At 42.8% G+C, this 16,749-nt stretch overlaps 1 protein-coding gene and 2 pseudogenes across 1 annotated transcript; all 3 read right to left on the bottom strand.

Annotated features, from left to right (window-relative positions):
- Positions 1 to 473: 473 nt before the first annotated feature.
- On the bottom strand, positions 474 to 1,633 carry LOC125512730 (annotated as a pseudogene).
- A 4,271-nt stretch (positions 1,634 to 5,904) lies between these two features.
- LOC125516931 lies at positions 5,905 to 7,956 on the bottom strand (annotated as a pseudogene).
- A 5,899-nt stretch (positions 7,957 to 13,855) lies between these two features.
- On the bottom strand, positions 13,856 to 14,719 carry LOC125512728 (pathogenesis-related protein PRMS-like). Its single transcript, XM_048677820.1, has one exon. It carries the CDS (start codon positions 14,643 to 14,645, stop codon positions 14,106 to 14,108), a length of 540 nt encoding a protein of 179 aa, XP_048533777.1. The 5' UTR covers positions 14,646 to 14,719; the 3' UTR covers positions 13,856 to 14,105.
- Positions 14,720 to 16,749: the final 2,030 nt, after the last annotated feature.

Here is a 16,749-nt window from a genome sequence, read left to right as displayed (position 1 = left end):
GGATTATCCAGAGTAAAATTAAGGTTGGTGTTGCAGTTGGGGAGAGGAGGTTGTTGTCAAGCGTTGAGGGGCCATGACGACAGGAATTGGTGGAGGGAAAAGTCCATCCTATTTCAATTCCTCGAGACATAAAAAACATTTTGTTCCATTCTCAGGCTGCAACATTTATTTGCAAATCAACTCCACCATTTTCACATTTTTATGGTTCTAAGATTATCGTGAAAATAAATACTACTCAAAGAGTTCATTCTACAAATATTAAGGAACAAGAGACAACACAGTTCGCTTACAAAACACAACGGGTACCAAATATCCGAATGATATAGATAACACAACTTCTTCATCAGTCTTAACATATGTGTCATAATTTACATTGTATTCACGAAATATAAAGTACAAACTATACTTTAGATACACATACAAATTCTACGTATTTAAAGTAGACACATGATATGTTGCATATGACGCTCATTCTATGCAGTGGGGTAAGAAGGCTCCATCGCAAGGCCACACATGCCTTTCTTGTCGGGAATGTCCTTCTCCATTCTTAAATATCCGTTCTCACCCCATGTTGTTCCCCATGAATTCTTCAGCAACCAATACTTTGTGCCATCGCTGGTCTTGCCATAACCAATAGCCGCAATACCATGGTCCAGGTCTGTGCCACATGAGCCTGTCATCACTCCACCTTTGTAAAATTGGAAAGTCATATCTCCCCCATCTACAGCCACCGAGACGGGTTGACTTGCGACAGCTTGCATGAGAGCTCCCTCGTTGTTGGCTGGAACATCCTCATAGCTTTTGATAGTTGCGGCACCGTTGGTTCCACTCTTGCACTTGTCATCTGCCGCGGTATATGGGTAGTTGGACTCGGTTGTGAGACCGCCATTCTTGATTATGAACTTGAAGGCATCATCCATAAGCCCACCTTCGCAACCTTGGTCTTCACCATGGACATCACAATCCACTAGTTCTTGCTCAGACAACGAGATAAGCTTGCCGGTTTTGAGCTTAACGACGCCCTCTGTAGCAGTGACAGTAGAAAAAGCCCAACAACAACCTGCAAATGTTTACATTTATGCAGATACTATAAGAGGACATTCTCATTAAAAATTCAAACATATATGCAATATATTATTATCCTAAAAATACTTACCACATTGGCCCTGATCCTTGATGGGGGTGACTGCTCCTTTCGTTCTCCAGTCTACGTTTGCCGGAAGTGCATCGAAACTTACATTCTCATACCTGAATCTGGTAGGAATCCTCTCCATGCTCGGTTTGTACCCCTTGATAGCCTTCGTTGCCTTGAACTCCTCGTTCATTAGGTCGGCGAAATGATTGACGCCCAAATAGAACTTGAGGTTCTTGGCATTAAACGACTCGATGAACCCGACATTGGCCTTGAACACCCCGAATCGTTGCGCCTTCTTAGCATCGTCCTTGTACACACGGCCGTACTGCACCATCTAGCTCTCGTGCCTTGCCACCATCGACAAGTCATCGTTGAGCTCACGAGCTGCTAGGACCGAACTGCAGAAGCAAACGCATCCGAGCATGCCAAGGATCAAAGCTTTTGGGATGGCCATGTTATGTTTGATGAATTGCTTGCTACTACTAGTGTGCAGTGTGTGCTCTGGTTTGGTTTTGTGAATGGTACTGGGTGTCTTATATAGTTGCATGGATGTATATATTTGAATATGGGGGATTGAGATGGTCTCCAACATAGCGGTGAAGTACATCTGGTAGGCGGATAGTATAAAATAAATGTGTGTGTATGGTGTATGCTTTCCTTAGCATATGAAAATAATAAACATGTTGTGCCGGAACTTTGGATGTTAGTACAAGAAAAATCAAGTAACCATGATTACGACATATTTTGATACTTCATACGGACTTAGTTCAATGTGATTGCATGGTGATGCTGACAGGCTTTTCTATCGATCATATTCCTATGGAGCTCTCCAAACGTGTTGGCATGAGTACCCAGGAACCAAAAATACATATAATTTTTTTACACCCTAAATTTTAAGCGTAACACTAAGTCTTAGCTTCTGTTGATTTACAAAACTATGAGTGCGTACAAAAAACATCGATAAAAATTCTTGTAGCCTTCCGGTGAAAAGTGATTAAATGTAACCGCTTGCAAAGACGAGTGTACCACGGAAACGGCAAGTTGATTAAGAAAACTTAACCTGTCAGATCATCAAATGTTAAGAGAACTATGATTAGTTAATTAACTAATGATAAGTAATTTAATCTTGAGTTAAAAAATGCTTTGGTTCCCCTAGTATGTCAAGTCCAGGAATAAATATTAATACCGCCGGATATACTTCCAAGCCACGTAGATGGTTTTTTTACTCTCACAACTTCGTAGATCATGTCTCACTACCCATCACATATGTCTAGTGGACATGTTTTGCACGAGGTCCCCTGCTTAATGTGGGTTGTAGGTGGCCGGGTAGTCCAGCGTTGCAACTCAAGGCTGAGTGATGGTATATAACACTTCACATAGCACACATATTGTGCAAAGCGCCAAGTGTTACATGCAACCAACGTGACCAACACTTATCCCCTCATCCCTTCAGACTTGTAGGCCTAGAAACATTTGGTATGCAAGAAACATATAAAGGACGCACACGGACAGGTGGGACAGGCCAAGATAAACGGCAACGGGCAGCCTGAGAGCCAAAGCGAACACACAGACACACACATATGCAGATGAGACCGGCGTTGGAGAGACGAGCAATGGCCAACTGCCAAGAAGGGACAATCACACAAAACAATTCGGGGAGCTCACAACGCCCCATTTCTAGCAAATATAGTAATTGAAGATATAATTACAAAAGCAAAAAAATAAAACTTGTTTGTTAAATAATGAAATACGACAGTTGCATCAAAGATTGAATTGGTTTATAATTTGAAATTAGGTTTTAATAAATATGCTTTAAATCATAAGCAATGTGTGATGTCAATAAAGGGGAGGAAGCACGAAGTGAACTCATCGACAGCGAAAGTGTCGGCAAGATAGAAGACCTTGGTACGTTGAAAGATTCACGTGGTATGTTGTGAGATTTTTGGTTCTCTTTGATGAAAAGTTAGTCATTACCATCTGCAAAAGGATAAAATTACTACCTCCATCCGGGTTTACTAGTCCCCATCGTATTTTTGGCAAACTTTGACAACTTATTTGACTAGCAAAATATGAATGCATGTCACCAAATTTTTATTTTTGAATTTGTATTTGAATGTAGTTCCTAATGATGTTATTTTTGCTACATATAGCTTATATTTTATTAGTTAAAGTTATGGTCAAATATGACCTGAAATACGAAGGGGATTAGTAAACCCAGACGGAGGTAGCATAACAGTACTCCATCCATTCCCTTATACAAGGCCACTATCAAAAATACATTCTGCATCAATACAAGGCCATCAACAGTAATCGAGGCAAAAATTAATGATGTTTCCTCGTACTAGCAACTTTTTAATATTTACATGCATGTAGTCATAATGACACTCAGTCACTTCCTTTCCATTCATTCGTTGCATGCTTGTGGTGTATTAATGATCCCGGTTAACAAAAAGAAAAGTTGACTTGCAAATGAGTCATTAAATTTTATCTTGGTACCTGTAATATGAGTTTGTGGCCTTGTATAAGGGAATGGAGGGAGTATTTCCCAGTAATAATTGGAGTATGATCGCCTAAGAGTGGAGTGCCTTCAGTTTTGAAGTTGGTGTATTTCCTCTTTTGTGTCACTTTACGCATGAATCCCACATAATGCATACGTGGACCACCTCACATCCTACTCTAGATGAGCATATTGTGCGTGCAAGATTACCAGTGATCACAAAAAAGTGATTTCCAATATGAAGCCAATGATTACAGTTATTGGAGAAAACATGAATTTATGCAGTCAAAATACACATGGGTCGTAGTTTGAAACCGGAGAGTGCTACTTTGGCATCCGACTAAGATTTCATAAGTTAGAATGCAAGGTGAGAAAAATAAGACAACATTGAACATTGCTGACTATTCCCTCCTTATTTTGCTATATTTTTTCTGTAGTCCTCTTTTTCTAAGCCTTTAGATCAACATCGAACCACCCTCAACTCCATCTCAATCTACACCTGGGAGCTTAAGAGTAACATTTCCTGAGGTTGTACACTTCAAATTCTATAAATTTTAACTTGTTAAAGTGTAATTTATTGCAGTTGAGTTTTACAAAATATCAAAGAAATCGAGATTTAGCATAAAAGAGAAGTAGCTATGGAAGTAGTATCTGAGATTCAGAGAGTAAGACAGATTTCCTTCTCATGCCTTGCATAAAACACATGACACCAAGATTAACTTCACCACTCTTACCATATCATAATCTAAATCAACTCGCAAGTCACAACTAACAAATTCAAATATAACTACTACCTCCATCTCGGTGAATAAGTCATTCGCGTAGTTCTAGGTCGACGATTTAACTATCTAAATATGTATTTTATGTGACAAAAAATATATATTTAGAAACTACATCCATGCAGAAATCTTGTGATATACTTTTCATGACATATAACACATATTTAATTTCTCAAATCGATGACATAAAACTACGCGAATGACTAATTCACCTAGACGGAGGTAGTAGATAGTAATAATCCACAACACACAACACGAGGCAGTCAGTTTGATGGACGATATCAATAGATCGGAAGGCCCTCTCGCCTTACACGAGGTGCAAAATAAAAACAATATGGAAGATGGAAGTAACTCCGGGCTTGATACATTGCCTGTGGCACTTGCTCTTGAAAATTTGATGAGATGAGACATGTTTAAGGTCATTCACTGGAATAGGTGATATATATATTGATAAACTTGGAGCCTGATAATTTTCTGTAGCTTACTGATATGATATGGATGTGATGGTTTTTACTAGACATGTGTACAGTTACGAGCATGTATCCATGTCCAGATGGTCACATTAGAGTATTGAGTAAGATATACATTTCAGTAATTAATGGGTGGTGATATTATGGGTTTATTTTATGTGCAAGGAATGTGTCAATGTGTATGAAATTTTATTTGGAACCACTTAAATTTTGAGCCACTATTTGAAAAGAACTGACAAAACTTGATTAGTCTTTTCCTTGTGCATGATTGATGTGTGCCGCTGAATTATTGTGTCTTTCTATGTGGTTCACTTTGTTTCGATAGAAAATTGTGAAACGAAACAATGGTCACATCCATATGCGTGGATAACGCTTCCCTTACTAGCAGAAAGCTAGTGTGATTGTTGTTGCGTTGAAATGCTCTACCATTCTGCTTAAGGATCCTAATCGAAATACTTTAACTAGTAATAAAAAAATCATAATTAAGACCCACTTCCTAAATGTAGATTAGTCAAAGTAAATAATTAATCCATCATGCACGTGATCATTAATCACAGTTAACGCCCACTTCCTAATTGTATATCAGCAAAATTAAGTAAAATCATAATGCACATGAACATCTTAATTAACAAGAGAATGTTGATTAATCATGTACCCATGCATGCATGATTAGTTGTGTATTTTTTTTTAGCAGTGAGAACTATGACAGAAAAGAGACATTCTACCTGAACACCTTTTGAGCATCCCAAAAAAAGAAGCAATAGGTTAAATATATTGTTAATCTAAATTTTACTATCCGTTAGGGCGGGCAACTAGCGTTGTGGTTGGGATTAGAGGAGTTAAGGGTCAGTCCTAATTCACTATCTAAAAATCATTTTGTTCCAACCTTGATCTTTGACATTTATTTACGAATCAACTATACCCTTTTCACTTATTGTCTATATGGCTCCAAGGTTGCTGAGAAAATAAAAGGTACTCAAAGAGTTCAATATACAAACTTGAAGGCAGAAGAGACAGCACAATTCACTTACAAAACACTACATGTGACAAATATCCGAAGGATATAGCTAATACAAATTCTTCATCAATCTTTATGTATCTTGCATAATTTAAATCGTATTCATGGAATATAAAGTACGATACAATACATATGCTTGTACACAATTTATATACATATACAAAGTATAAATAATTAAAGTAGACGCATGCAATTAATTGATCGTGTGCATGCGAACATATGTGCCAGAGGACGCTCTTCTGTGCAGTGGGGTAAGAAGGCTCCATCGCAAGCCACACATGCCTCTCTTGTCGGGAATATCCTTCTCTGTTCTTAAATATCTGTTCTCGCCCCATGTTGTTCCTCATGAATTCTTCAACAAGCAATATTTTGTGTAATCGTTGGTCTTTCCATAACCAATAGCGGCAATACCATGATCCAGGTCTGTGCCACATGAGCCTGTCATCACTCTGCCTTTGTAAAATTGGAAAGTCATATCTCCTCCCTCTACGGCTACTGAGACAGGTTGGCTTGCGACAGCTTGAATGAGGGCACCTTCGTTGTTGGCCGGAACATCCTCATAACTTTTCATGGTTGCAACACCATTCGTTCCATTCTTGCACTTATCATATGTTGCGGTATATGGATAGTTGGACTCGGTGGTGAGACCACCATTCTTGATTATGAACTTAAATGCATCATCCATGAGCTCGCCTTCGCAACCCTGGTCTTCACCATGGACATCACAATCTACCTACTCTTGCTCCGAGAGTGAGATAAGCTTGCCAGTTTTGAGCTTAACGATACCCTTTGTAGCAGCACGGCAGAAAACGCCCAACAACAACCTACATATGGTTAAGTTTTTGGTAGCTACTATAAGGATACATTCAATAAATGATATATGCAATACATCATCATCATAAATATATTTACCACATTGGCCCTGATCCTTGATGGGAGTGACTGCACCTTTGGTCTCCAGTCTACTATTGTCGGAAGTGCATAAGCTTGCCAGTTTTGAGCTTAACGATACCCTTTGTAGCAGCACGGCAGAAAACGCCCAACAACAACCTACATATGGTTAAGTTTTTGGTAGCTACTATAAGGATACATTCAATAAATGATATATGCAATACATCATCATCATAAATATATTTACCACATTGGCCCTGATCCTTGATGGGAGTGACTGCACCTTTGGTCTCCAGTCTACTATTGTCGGAAGTGCATAAGCTTGCCAGTTTTGAGCTTAACGATACCCTTTGTAGCAGCACGGCAGAAAACGCCCAACAACAACCTACATATGGTTAAGTTTTTGGTAGCTACTATAAGGATACATTCAATAAATGATATATGCAATACATCATCATCATAAATATATTTACCACATTGGCCCTGATCCTTGATGGGAGTGACTGCACCTTTGGTCTCCAGTCTACTATTGTCGGAAGTGCATAAGCTTGCCAGTTTTGAGCTTAACGATACCCTTTGTAGCAGCACGGCAGAAAACGCCCAACAACAACCTACATATGGTTAAGTTTTTGGTAGCTACTATAAGGATACATTCAATAAATGATATATGCAATACATCATCATCATAAATATATTTACCACATTGGCCCTGATCCTTGATGGGAGTGACTGCACCTTTGGTCTCCAGTCTACTATTGTCGGAAGTGCATCGAAACTTACGTTCTCATACATGAATCCGGTAGGAACCCTCTCCAAGCTTGTTTTGTACCCCTTGTTAGCCATTGTTGACTTGAACTCCTTGTTGGTGAGGTCGGTAAAAAGATTGATGCCCAAATAAAACTTGTGGTTCTCGGCGTTAAATGACTCGATGAACCCAATACTAGCCTTGAACACTTTGAATCGGTGTGCCTTCTCAGTGGTGTCCTTGTACACACGGCCGTACTGCACCATCCAGCTCTCGTGGAGTGCCCCCATTGAAAAGTCACCACTGAGCTCACGTGCTGCTAGGACCGAACTGCAGAAGGAGAGGCATCCAAGGATACCAAGGATGAGAGATTTTGAAATGCCCATGGTATGGTTGATGAATTGCTATCTACTACTAGTGTGCAGTGCGGCCTTGGTTCTAAGCATGGAATTGTGTGTGTTCTATAGTTAGATGCATGTACTTAAGTATAGGTTATGTTGATGATCTCCGGCGTGGCGGTGAAGTAGGGCTGGTGGGCAGATAGTATGAAAATTATCTGTTTGTACATGTTGTATGCTTTCCTTCACATATGAGAATAGCCCTTGTTGTGCTGAGGCTTTGGATTTTAGCACAAGGAAAATCAAGAAACCCTGATTACAACATATTTTAACAATTCAAAGGGATTTAGGTGTCAATCCGATTGCATGAGGTTGATAGATTTATCTATCGATCTTAAACTTATGGATCTCTTTAAAAAATTGGAGTGGGTATGTGGGAACCAAATATATTAGTTGGTTCTTGATATATACATGTGTAAATTTTCTATGGCCTGATTTTATTTGGATTGTAACACTAAGTTTTAACTTCTGTTGCTTTACAAAATTGTGGGTGCGTACATAAAATATTGCTAAGAATCAATTTATCCTATCTATACCTAATAATAAAGGATGGAATATTTCATAGTTCTTCATCCATCATCCTTTTGTATCTGGTGATTTTTTGTGTTAACATAAAGATTGACGGCTGCGATTTAATATTTAGAAGAAAAAAACTGTGCCGCAAGGATCCAAACACAGAAGCGGCCTAATAAACTCTCAGGCCCAAACCAGCTGGCCTCGCGTACGTCATTGCCAAACAAGGAAACATACTTTTAATATCTCATAGTTTTTTCGCATGGTATTTCTGGTAATATGTTCGTCCGTAACAGAAAAAAAAATCAAGGAATTGTTCTTCCCCTATAAGCCGTGGAACTGTTGGAACTCACCACGGGTCTATATGTGGCTCGAGAATCAGTCATCGAATAGGATAAGTTCAACGTGCGTGACCTACGCGTTCTAATCACCGTCAGATCAAAAGAAAACAACAGACCAGCCTCCGCATGAGCACGCCATGCTAAAAAAAAGTCAGCTACATAAACCAGGACAAAATCAGTAGGGCCGACATGTCTCCTTTCCTCTCTCAGATTCAAGTTTCCCCTATCCCAAGCGCTCCTTCCCTGCACGATCTCGAGCAGATGCTACCAAAGCTGGATTGTCATCTCACGAGCCCCATCACTCCCTGTGGAATTCACGATTGTAGAGTCGCATGAGATACATCCGTCACCCATGCGTCCTCACCTCCAAGACTTGCGTCGTCACGGACAGCTCTGCCCATGCAACACGATCTGAGTTCACGAATTGTCCCATCGGTTACCATGATTGTAGCCAATGATTGTGTCTCCATTAATCCCCGTCTATGTGGTTGATTGTAAAGATTGTTAACGCATAGCAAGAAGTGCCCATCACAAGATGTTGACCTCTTCTTTGTCGCCTCGCCGTCGTACACAACTTCCTGATCGGTTTCAGTTTCAGTTCTTCTCCCGTCCACCAACGAGGTAAGAACCCTCCGCCCCCTCCTCCTCAATCACTACACTTATTGTATGCGCATTTCATGTCCCTCATCTCGAGCCCCACTTACCCCTCAATGACAAATTGACAAGTCGGGGCTTCGATGCATGATCAGATGCGCCAGAGCCGTTGATAAGGGTGCAAGGGGTGTTGTACGTACAAAATACAGCATTGGGAGTGTCCAGACTATCACCGTGGGCAAGCAAACATGCAGTTGGATGGATAAATGGCTAAGCGCCTTCCGTCGGGAAGGAATCAATCGATCCAAAGGTAGCTTGTGATGGGGCAGAATCAATCAAAAACTATGCACCGAGGCGCAGCCTACCCCAACACAACCAATGAGCAAAATGACACAGGATCAAGCTCGATAGCACTAGTTGTCGGCAGAGGCCTCAGCGATGTTTGACTCCTTCAATCTCTGGAAGGTTGAGGCTGTGGTGGCAACCTTAATTAGAACTTAAATTGCAAGTATCATGTCTTGAACCTGGATGTGTGGGAAGGCATCAGCCCTTTTTCACCACTAGGCTATGCCTTAGTCTGCAGACTTTTTTTATGTTGATGATAGTTGTAGCAAAAAATATTATAAAGTGCATGGTATCTTCTATTACGGCTATATTGACCTTCTAGCAAAAATTATAGAATTTGACAGTCCATTTTGCGTGAATGCTCACAGGGTGAGATGTATTGCTCCCTGACTGACAGGGTACGCAACCACACAAGCTGATCGGATGCCGACGTGCACGACTATTGGGATCCCTATGTGGCCTCAGGAGTCACATAGATGGATTGCCGGCCCAATGTGAAGATGGTATTATTGGTCCCGAGCAATGTTTATTAAGCTAGCCAGCTAAAGATATGAGAATTTTTTTTTTCCGTTGCAACGCACAGATATGTTTGCTAGTCAATATAAAGCATTTCGATGTAACCGGCCGCTTGGAGAGACTAGGAGTGTAACACATACATAATAAGTTGATTACAACAACTTCACTCAGGATCATCATCTATTAAAAAAGAGTAGTTAGCATATCTTAAATAATTTAATCACAAGTCCAAAACATGCATTGGTGCTCAGTCACCTTTTATATTCTATTCTATATAGATTATAGAGTGAGAACCAAACCGTACGTCAAGTGCAAGAATTTTATATCATTGGACGTCCTTCCCAGCCACTCAGATGCTCCTTTCCACGCACAGTATCATAGAAGTACCGTATCTCCCTACAGTGGCAGGGAACATAAAAATAAAGGTGGGGGGAAATACACGCACAGTGACATGCAACACAACCAACACACATTTCTAGACGCCGTGCCACTTTCAGGGGGTACTTTTTTTTAGCAAACTTTCGCGGGGGGAGGGGGTACTTGGATTAGAGGTACCACCATTATAAAATACTCCAGATATCTTATCAAACCAATAGTTTACACAATTAAAGTGCCACTAAAATCACAACATAAATTGCCAAGATATTCTCTTAAAATGCTATTAAATTAGAACATTATGCTCTTCCTTTTGTCTTTGCTATCCCCTTTCCTTCATGTCCTTCTTCTATATTTTTCCTTCAACCGCAACACCGCACCATGCTCCATCAGCGCTTCCTATTCGGCGCGTAGGGTGCCGCCGAGCAACCGTGCGCGTACCCCCACCCCCCGCCTCGGGTGCTGGATGTCGTATGGGCTGGCCCATTTTACGTTTTATTCCTTTCATTTTTTTTCTACTTTTCTTTTTCTGTTTTTTATTTTCCCATTTTTAAATTTTATTTTCCATTTTCTGCTTTACTTTTTTTTACATTTTTCCCCTTCTTTAAGTTTCCACTTTTTTGCAAATTTTATTTTCAAATTAGCGAACACTTTTTTGTTCATCCTATTCAAAAAAATGTTCGTCAATGTAAAAAAAATGTTCATCAATTCCAAAAAAATCAACAAATTCATTTCTGTTCATCGGGATTTAAAAAATGTTCATAAAATTCAACTTGTTAATCGAAATAGAAATGTTCATCAAATTCGAAATTTGTTCATTATTTTTAAAAAGTCATCAAATTCGAAATTTGTTCATCATTTAAAAAAATCATCAAATTCGAAATTTGTTCATCGATTCCAACAAATGTTCATCAAACTCAAAATTTGTTTATCCATTTTTTCGAACAAAATGTTAATCTAACACAAAAAATGTTCATCGTATTCAAAACTTGTTTACCATAATTTTTTATAAGGTAAATCAAATTCAAAAAATGTTCATTAATTTTGAAAAAGTTCATCGATTTTGACAAAATGTTCTTGAATTGATAATTTGTTCATTTGATAAAAAATTGTCAGCAATATCCAGATTCGCGGACATTTTGTAAAATCATCGACATTTTTCAAATTCGTGAACATTATTCGAATTCAGGGATATTTTTGGCTCCATGACCTTTTTCAAATTCCCATTTTTTGAATTTTGGAACTATTTTCAAATCTTGAATTATTTAAATAAGAAAAAAATAAAAGGAAGAAAAAACAAAAAAGAAGAAACAAGGAAATAGGAAATAGGGGGCGCCCCGACGCCGCTCATGGGCCGTCCCAAATGGGCGCGCGAGGGGTGCGCACTGCCCCTCTCTCTATCTCCCCCCCCCCCCCCCCCCCCCCCCCCCCCCCCCCCCGCATTGACGTGTTGGATAGGAGCTCCCGGAAGCATCCTAGCGAAGCAAGCAAACTAGCCCATACAACCTGTTTGGTTTGTGGGAATTAGAGATGATGAACATAGTTGAGGAGTGAGGATGTTAAAAGTGCACTTATTAGTTAGAGGGATTGGGAGTTGAAGGGGAAGAGAAATAGGAATTAAGGGAGTCAACTTTCATCGATTTCGTTTCGTGGGGGGCTGTTAATCCGTAAGACGATTTTCATCCCGAATTAATTCCCAACATGTATCAACGAAGAGGGAAAAGTTAAACTCTATTTTCCATGCTTAATCCCTTTGGAAACTTTCTGGTCTAAATTCCCATTCCCTGCCCAAAAGTTACCAAACTGATTGGTAGTATGGTGTGCTATTGTGCGTGAGTGTAGCTTACCCACAGCCAAAATAGCGTTGGCTGGATGGACTATGTCCTCAAATGACCCGCTCTTTTATCCTTTTTAGGTTTTTTTCACCAAACATTACCCAGCTAGCCGTGGACTGATGTATGCACACATGCATATTTTTTTTGTATGAAATCAAGGTAGGGTGGCCACCCTACCTTGCCCTACGGGCAGCTCCACCCAAGGCTCACTATCCTTTCACATACTTGAGGCGGTCGTGGTCTGTGGGCGGTCCCCTATGCAACATGAGCTTCAGGCAGTCGGGTCGTGCGACGTTGCAACTCAAGGCTAACTAGTGGTATGTAACACCGTGGAGAGTAGAAACACAACACAAGCACCAAGCGACACACTTAACTAGCGTGGACAACACTTTTTCCCATCCTCCCCTTGATCTACGGGGCTACGTAAACAATACACAAGAAACGAGCACACTGACACACACACTCACACACACACAGATGGCACTAGGAAGGAGAAAGGGGCGATGACTGACTAACAAGAGGGGACACCCACACAAAATAGTCTAAAGAACTTACCATACCCCATTTCTAGCGAGTATAGTAAGCAACGAGACATAGTCATGAAAGCCGAAAAACAAATTGGTTAAATAATGAAATATGAGTATGTAAAAGTTGGTGGACCAAATGGATTAATTAGGATCATACACCTTGATGCCTCACACAACTTTCCTCATGGTTTGAATTGGTTGATGATTTGAAACATGATTTTAAAGAAATGGGATTATTTTAGAGAAATTGGATTTACATCATAAGCATTGTGTAATGTTAATAAAGGGGAGGAAGACTCGAAGATCATCAGCAGAAAGGGTGTTGGCAATATAGACAGCCTGAGCACGTTGAAAGATGCACGGTGGTGTGCTTTGCACCTCCTTTTCTCCTTTACCGAAGAAAGTTAGTTATTACCATATGTAAAAGGAGAAAAATTATGAAACTTAGTACTCCTAATCATACATAATTGGTAACTGATCGCGCGATGGTTGAACGTCTTCACTTTAGGACATGGTGTTTTTCCTCTTTGGTGCCGCTACGAGCACGAATCCCACATACTGCATATGTGTGGAGCACCTCCCATCTACTCCAAATGAGTATCGTGCATGCAAGATTACAAGTAATCACAAGAAAGAGATTTCCAATATGAATTCAACGATTTCAATTGTGGGACAAAGCATGAATTTGGGCAGTCGAAATGCACATCGATCATATTTAGAAACGGGAGATTATTACTTTTGCATGATACTACTAAGATTTCGTATCTCGAAATGCACCATAACAATAGCAAAACAACATTAAACTTGTCACTTTGGAGTTTATTGTGACTGATTTACAAAAATTCAAAGTGGCCGAGAATTAGCAAATGTAAGAGATCTCCAAATGTAAAGTATAGCTTATGGTATAGTTTTTAGGTTGGAAGAGTATGACAGTTTACCAAATGTCATGCACAAAACCCATGACGCAAAGCATAACCTCTTTACTCTCACCATAACATGATCCAAATCAATGCGCACGTCGTAACTAAAATATAACTGGGTAATAAACAGCAAAACATGGCAAGGTGGCTCTACCAGAAACACACGCGGCACGAGACGGCCGGCTTGACGGGCGAGATCGACGGGATCAGAAGGGCCTCTCGCCAAAGACGTTGCCCAGCGGCGAGTAGTGGCAGGTCATGAGCGTGGTGCCGTCGGCGCACTTCACGGAGGCGCACCCGACGTCCGTGTTGCCCTTGGACATCACCTGCTTGAACTGCGCGCACAGCTTCCCGGCGGCGCAGGCGCCGGACGCCAAGTCGAAGTAGTTGGACTGCTCCGCCCACGCCGCCACCGCGTCGCTGGGCTGCCACGCCTTCCCGGCCTCGCCGAAGCCTCGGAACACGTTGACGCCGCCGGGCATCGCCGCCGACGCGGCCGCGCAGTTGCCCTTGAACCGCGCCGCCCAGCGCTCCGCCTGGTCCGCCAGCCCGCTGCTCCACTTGAGCGGGCGCTGCTCCTGGATCGCGCGCATGTGGTTCTGCGGCACCACGAACTGCTGCGCCAGGCTGATCTGGATCTGCAGCAGCTTCCGGCCGGCGGCTGCCGCCGGGGCCGGGGCGCACGAGAGCAGGACGATGGCGGCGAGCGCGCCCAGCCAGCGCCTTGTGGTGTACTCCATTGCCATGACTAGTGTCGTCGACCTAGCTTAGCTATACTGTCTGTCTAGTCTGCAAACTCGGCCACTGGTTAATTAACTGGAAGCTGCGAGCCTGGCCTCTATATATACACATCGACCGGGGCTAATTAACTGGAACCTACAGCTACAGGTCAATTACACGACGCAGTTGTCAGAGTGTAACAATTTTTTTTACATGCAGCTAGTAACAGCTCGACGACTTGGGAGATCTACTTACTGATCGCGCGGTGCCGTGGAGATCGATCGACCCATGGATGGAATCATTTCATGTGATGGGGCACGTACATTGAGGGGGCCATGCGGCTTCGGGGCGGGGCTTCTTGTTTGACTTGGGAATAGTTTAGCTTGGCAGCAGTGTACGTACTCACATTCGGGATTTATTTTGAGTTTTCAACAGGTCAGTACGTACATCTGAGGAATGAAATCGACCGACGGTGTCTGCAGGTCAAAGGATCATTCATTCACTCGGGAGGGAGATGGAGCTTGCCTGCCCCGGAAGTAAACGGCCGGCCACATCTAGGATCGAGGGATGCCACGAACTTTCTCAGTGGCACACATCACATGCCTTCATGTGGGTGCGCGTGCGAGGCCACTGTCTAGGATCGAGGAACTTGCTAGTAGATCCGTGCGCTCCAGCCGTTCACCCAAGGGTTCGTTTGCTCTACTTCGGTATTATTAGAGCATATTGCTGGGCAGCAGCCCTAGTTTATGTTCATGTTGTCTTCGTAGAAATGATGTTATGTAGCAGGTTTAAAACACTGTGACTGTGGGATGCTTGATGGTTTCTATAATGGAAATTGGAGGGGAAACCCTCTTTTGCTCCATTTTTTTTATTAGAGCATCTACGGTGGGGCTTAGCAAATCCAACCCTTCAAACATCCGCGAACGTGACCGGGCATGTCGGTGGACAGTGACCGGTCATATCTCAAATAATTGATTTCACAACTGGATAGCTTAAATTAGAAACGTCAAATTCATACTATTACATGCAGCATAAACCTGATCTTAAGCAGAGCTGGTTCGGCTCTGACGTGCCCATGTCCAGCGCCCGACTGCGCCCCTCAGAGTGTTGGTCTGGTCGCCCGCGAGGTAGAGTAGGACATAGGACACAGCCTGGCTCACAGGACTCAAGGCGCCGCCGTCTCCCATGCCCTACTCTTCCTCGTTGGAGCCCAGAACCCTAGCGGTGCCGGTGGATGTGAGATCGATGATGGATCCGTCCTGGTAGGAGCCGACGACAACCACCACGACACGGTTGCGGCGCCCGAGGTTGCAGGCCATCCGTCAAGGCGTCGGGGAATGCGACTCCACCTCTCCAACATCCACCGCTGCACGAGTTGCCGCCGTCTCCCGCGCCCGCTGCCTCGCACGGCAGGCAAGCCGCGCCATTCTCTTCGGACGACGCCCATGGGTTCACCTCTTGCTCAGCGCGCCAATGGAGGGGTCGCGCGTCCGCCACAGCATTGGGACGCCAGACGGACCCTACGCCTCCGGTGAGGCAGCGGCGACACGCCTCCTGGTGGATCCATCACCATTAGGGCGGACACGATGAATTCCCGGCGCAAGGAGTCCGAGTGCTGTCATCGGGCGCCTCCTCCCTGGAACGGCGAGAAGCAAGCCGGACGGTCATCTCCTCCTCGGGGTTGCATGAGACGAGCTCGGGGTTGACATATCTGGAGGTATAAGACTTGGATTCGCTGCCCGCCATGCTAGAGATCGCCGGACGGGAGCTTGGGTGGAAAAGGGAGTGGAGGGAATTGGAGTGAAGTAGCTAGGGTTTGGTCCAGGGAGCGAATGAGGACGAATATATGTGGGGTCGGGTGGGCCGGCATGGGACGGCTCTGACATGGCGGACGTGCCTGGTCACGCCCGGGCCTCCCCATATTCGCCCCATATTTGTGTTGGATGTGAGGGGTGTCGGTCTGCCCGGGCGTTTGAGGGGGGTTTGAGGCGCCCTGCTAGGTCGGTTTTTTCTGACCATCCACTGACCAGGCCGTCAGCCCGGGCGTTTGAGGCGAGTTTGTGTGCCCGGTGATACGTCTCCAATGTATCTATAATTTTTTATTGTTCCATGCTATTATATTATCTGTTT

Source organism: Triticum urartu, chromosome 6 (assembly GCF_003073215.2).
Source record: "Triticum urartu cultivar G1812 chromosome 6, Tu2.1, whole genome shotgun sequence".
NCBI lineage: Eukaryota > Viridiplantae > Streptophyta > Magnoliopsida > Poales > Poaceae > Triticum > Triticum urartu.
Note: the sequence above shows the minus strand (reverse complement) of the source record. Positions and strands in the feature narration are given on the sequence as shown.

Excerpts from the sequence above, each read along its gene's own strand:
- LOC125512728 (XM_048677820.1), bottom strand. The coding sequence starts at position 14,645 with ATGGCAATGGAGTACACCACAAGGCGCTGGCTGGGCGCGCTCGCCGCC.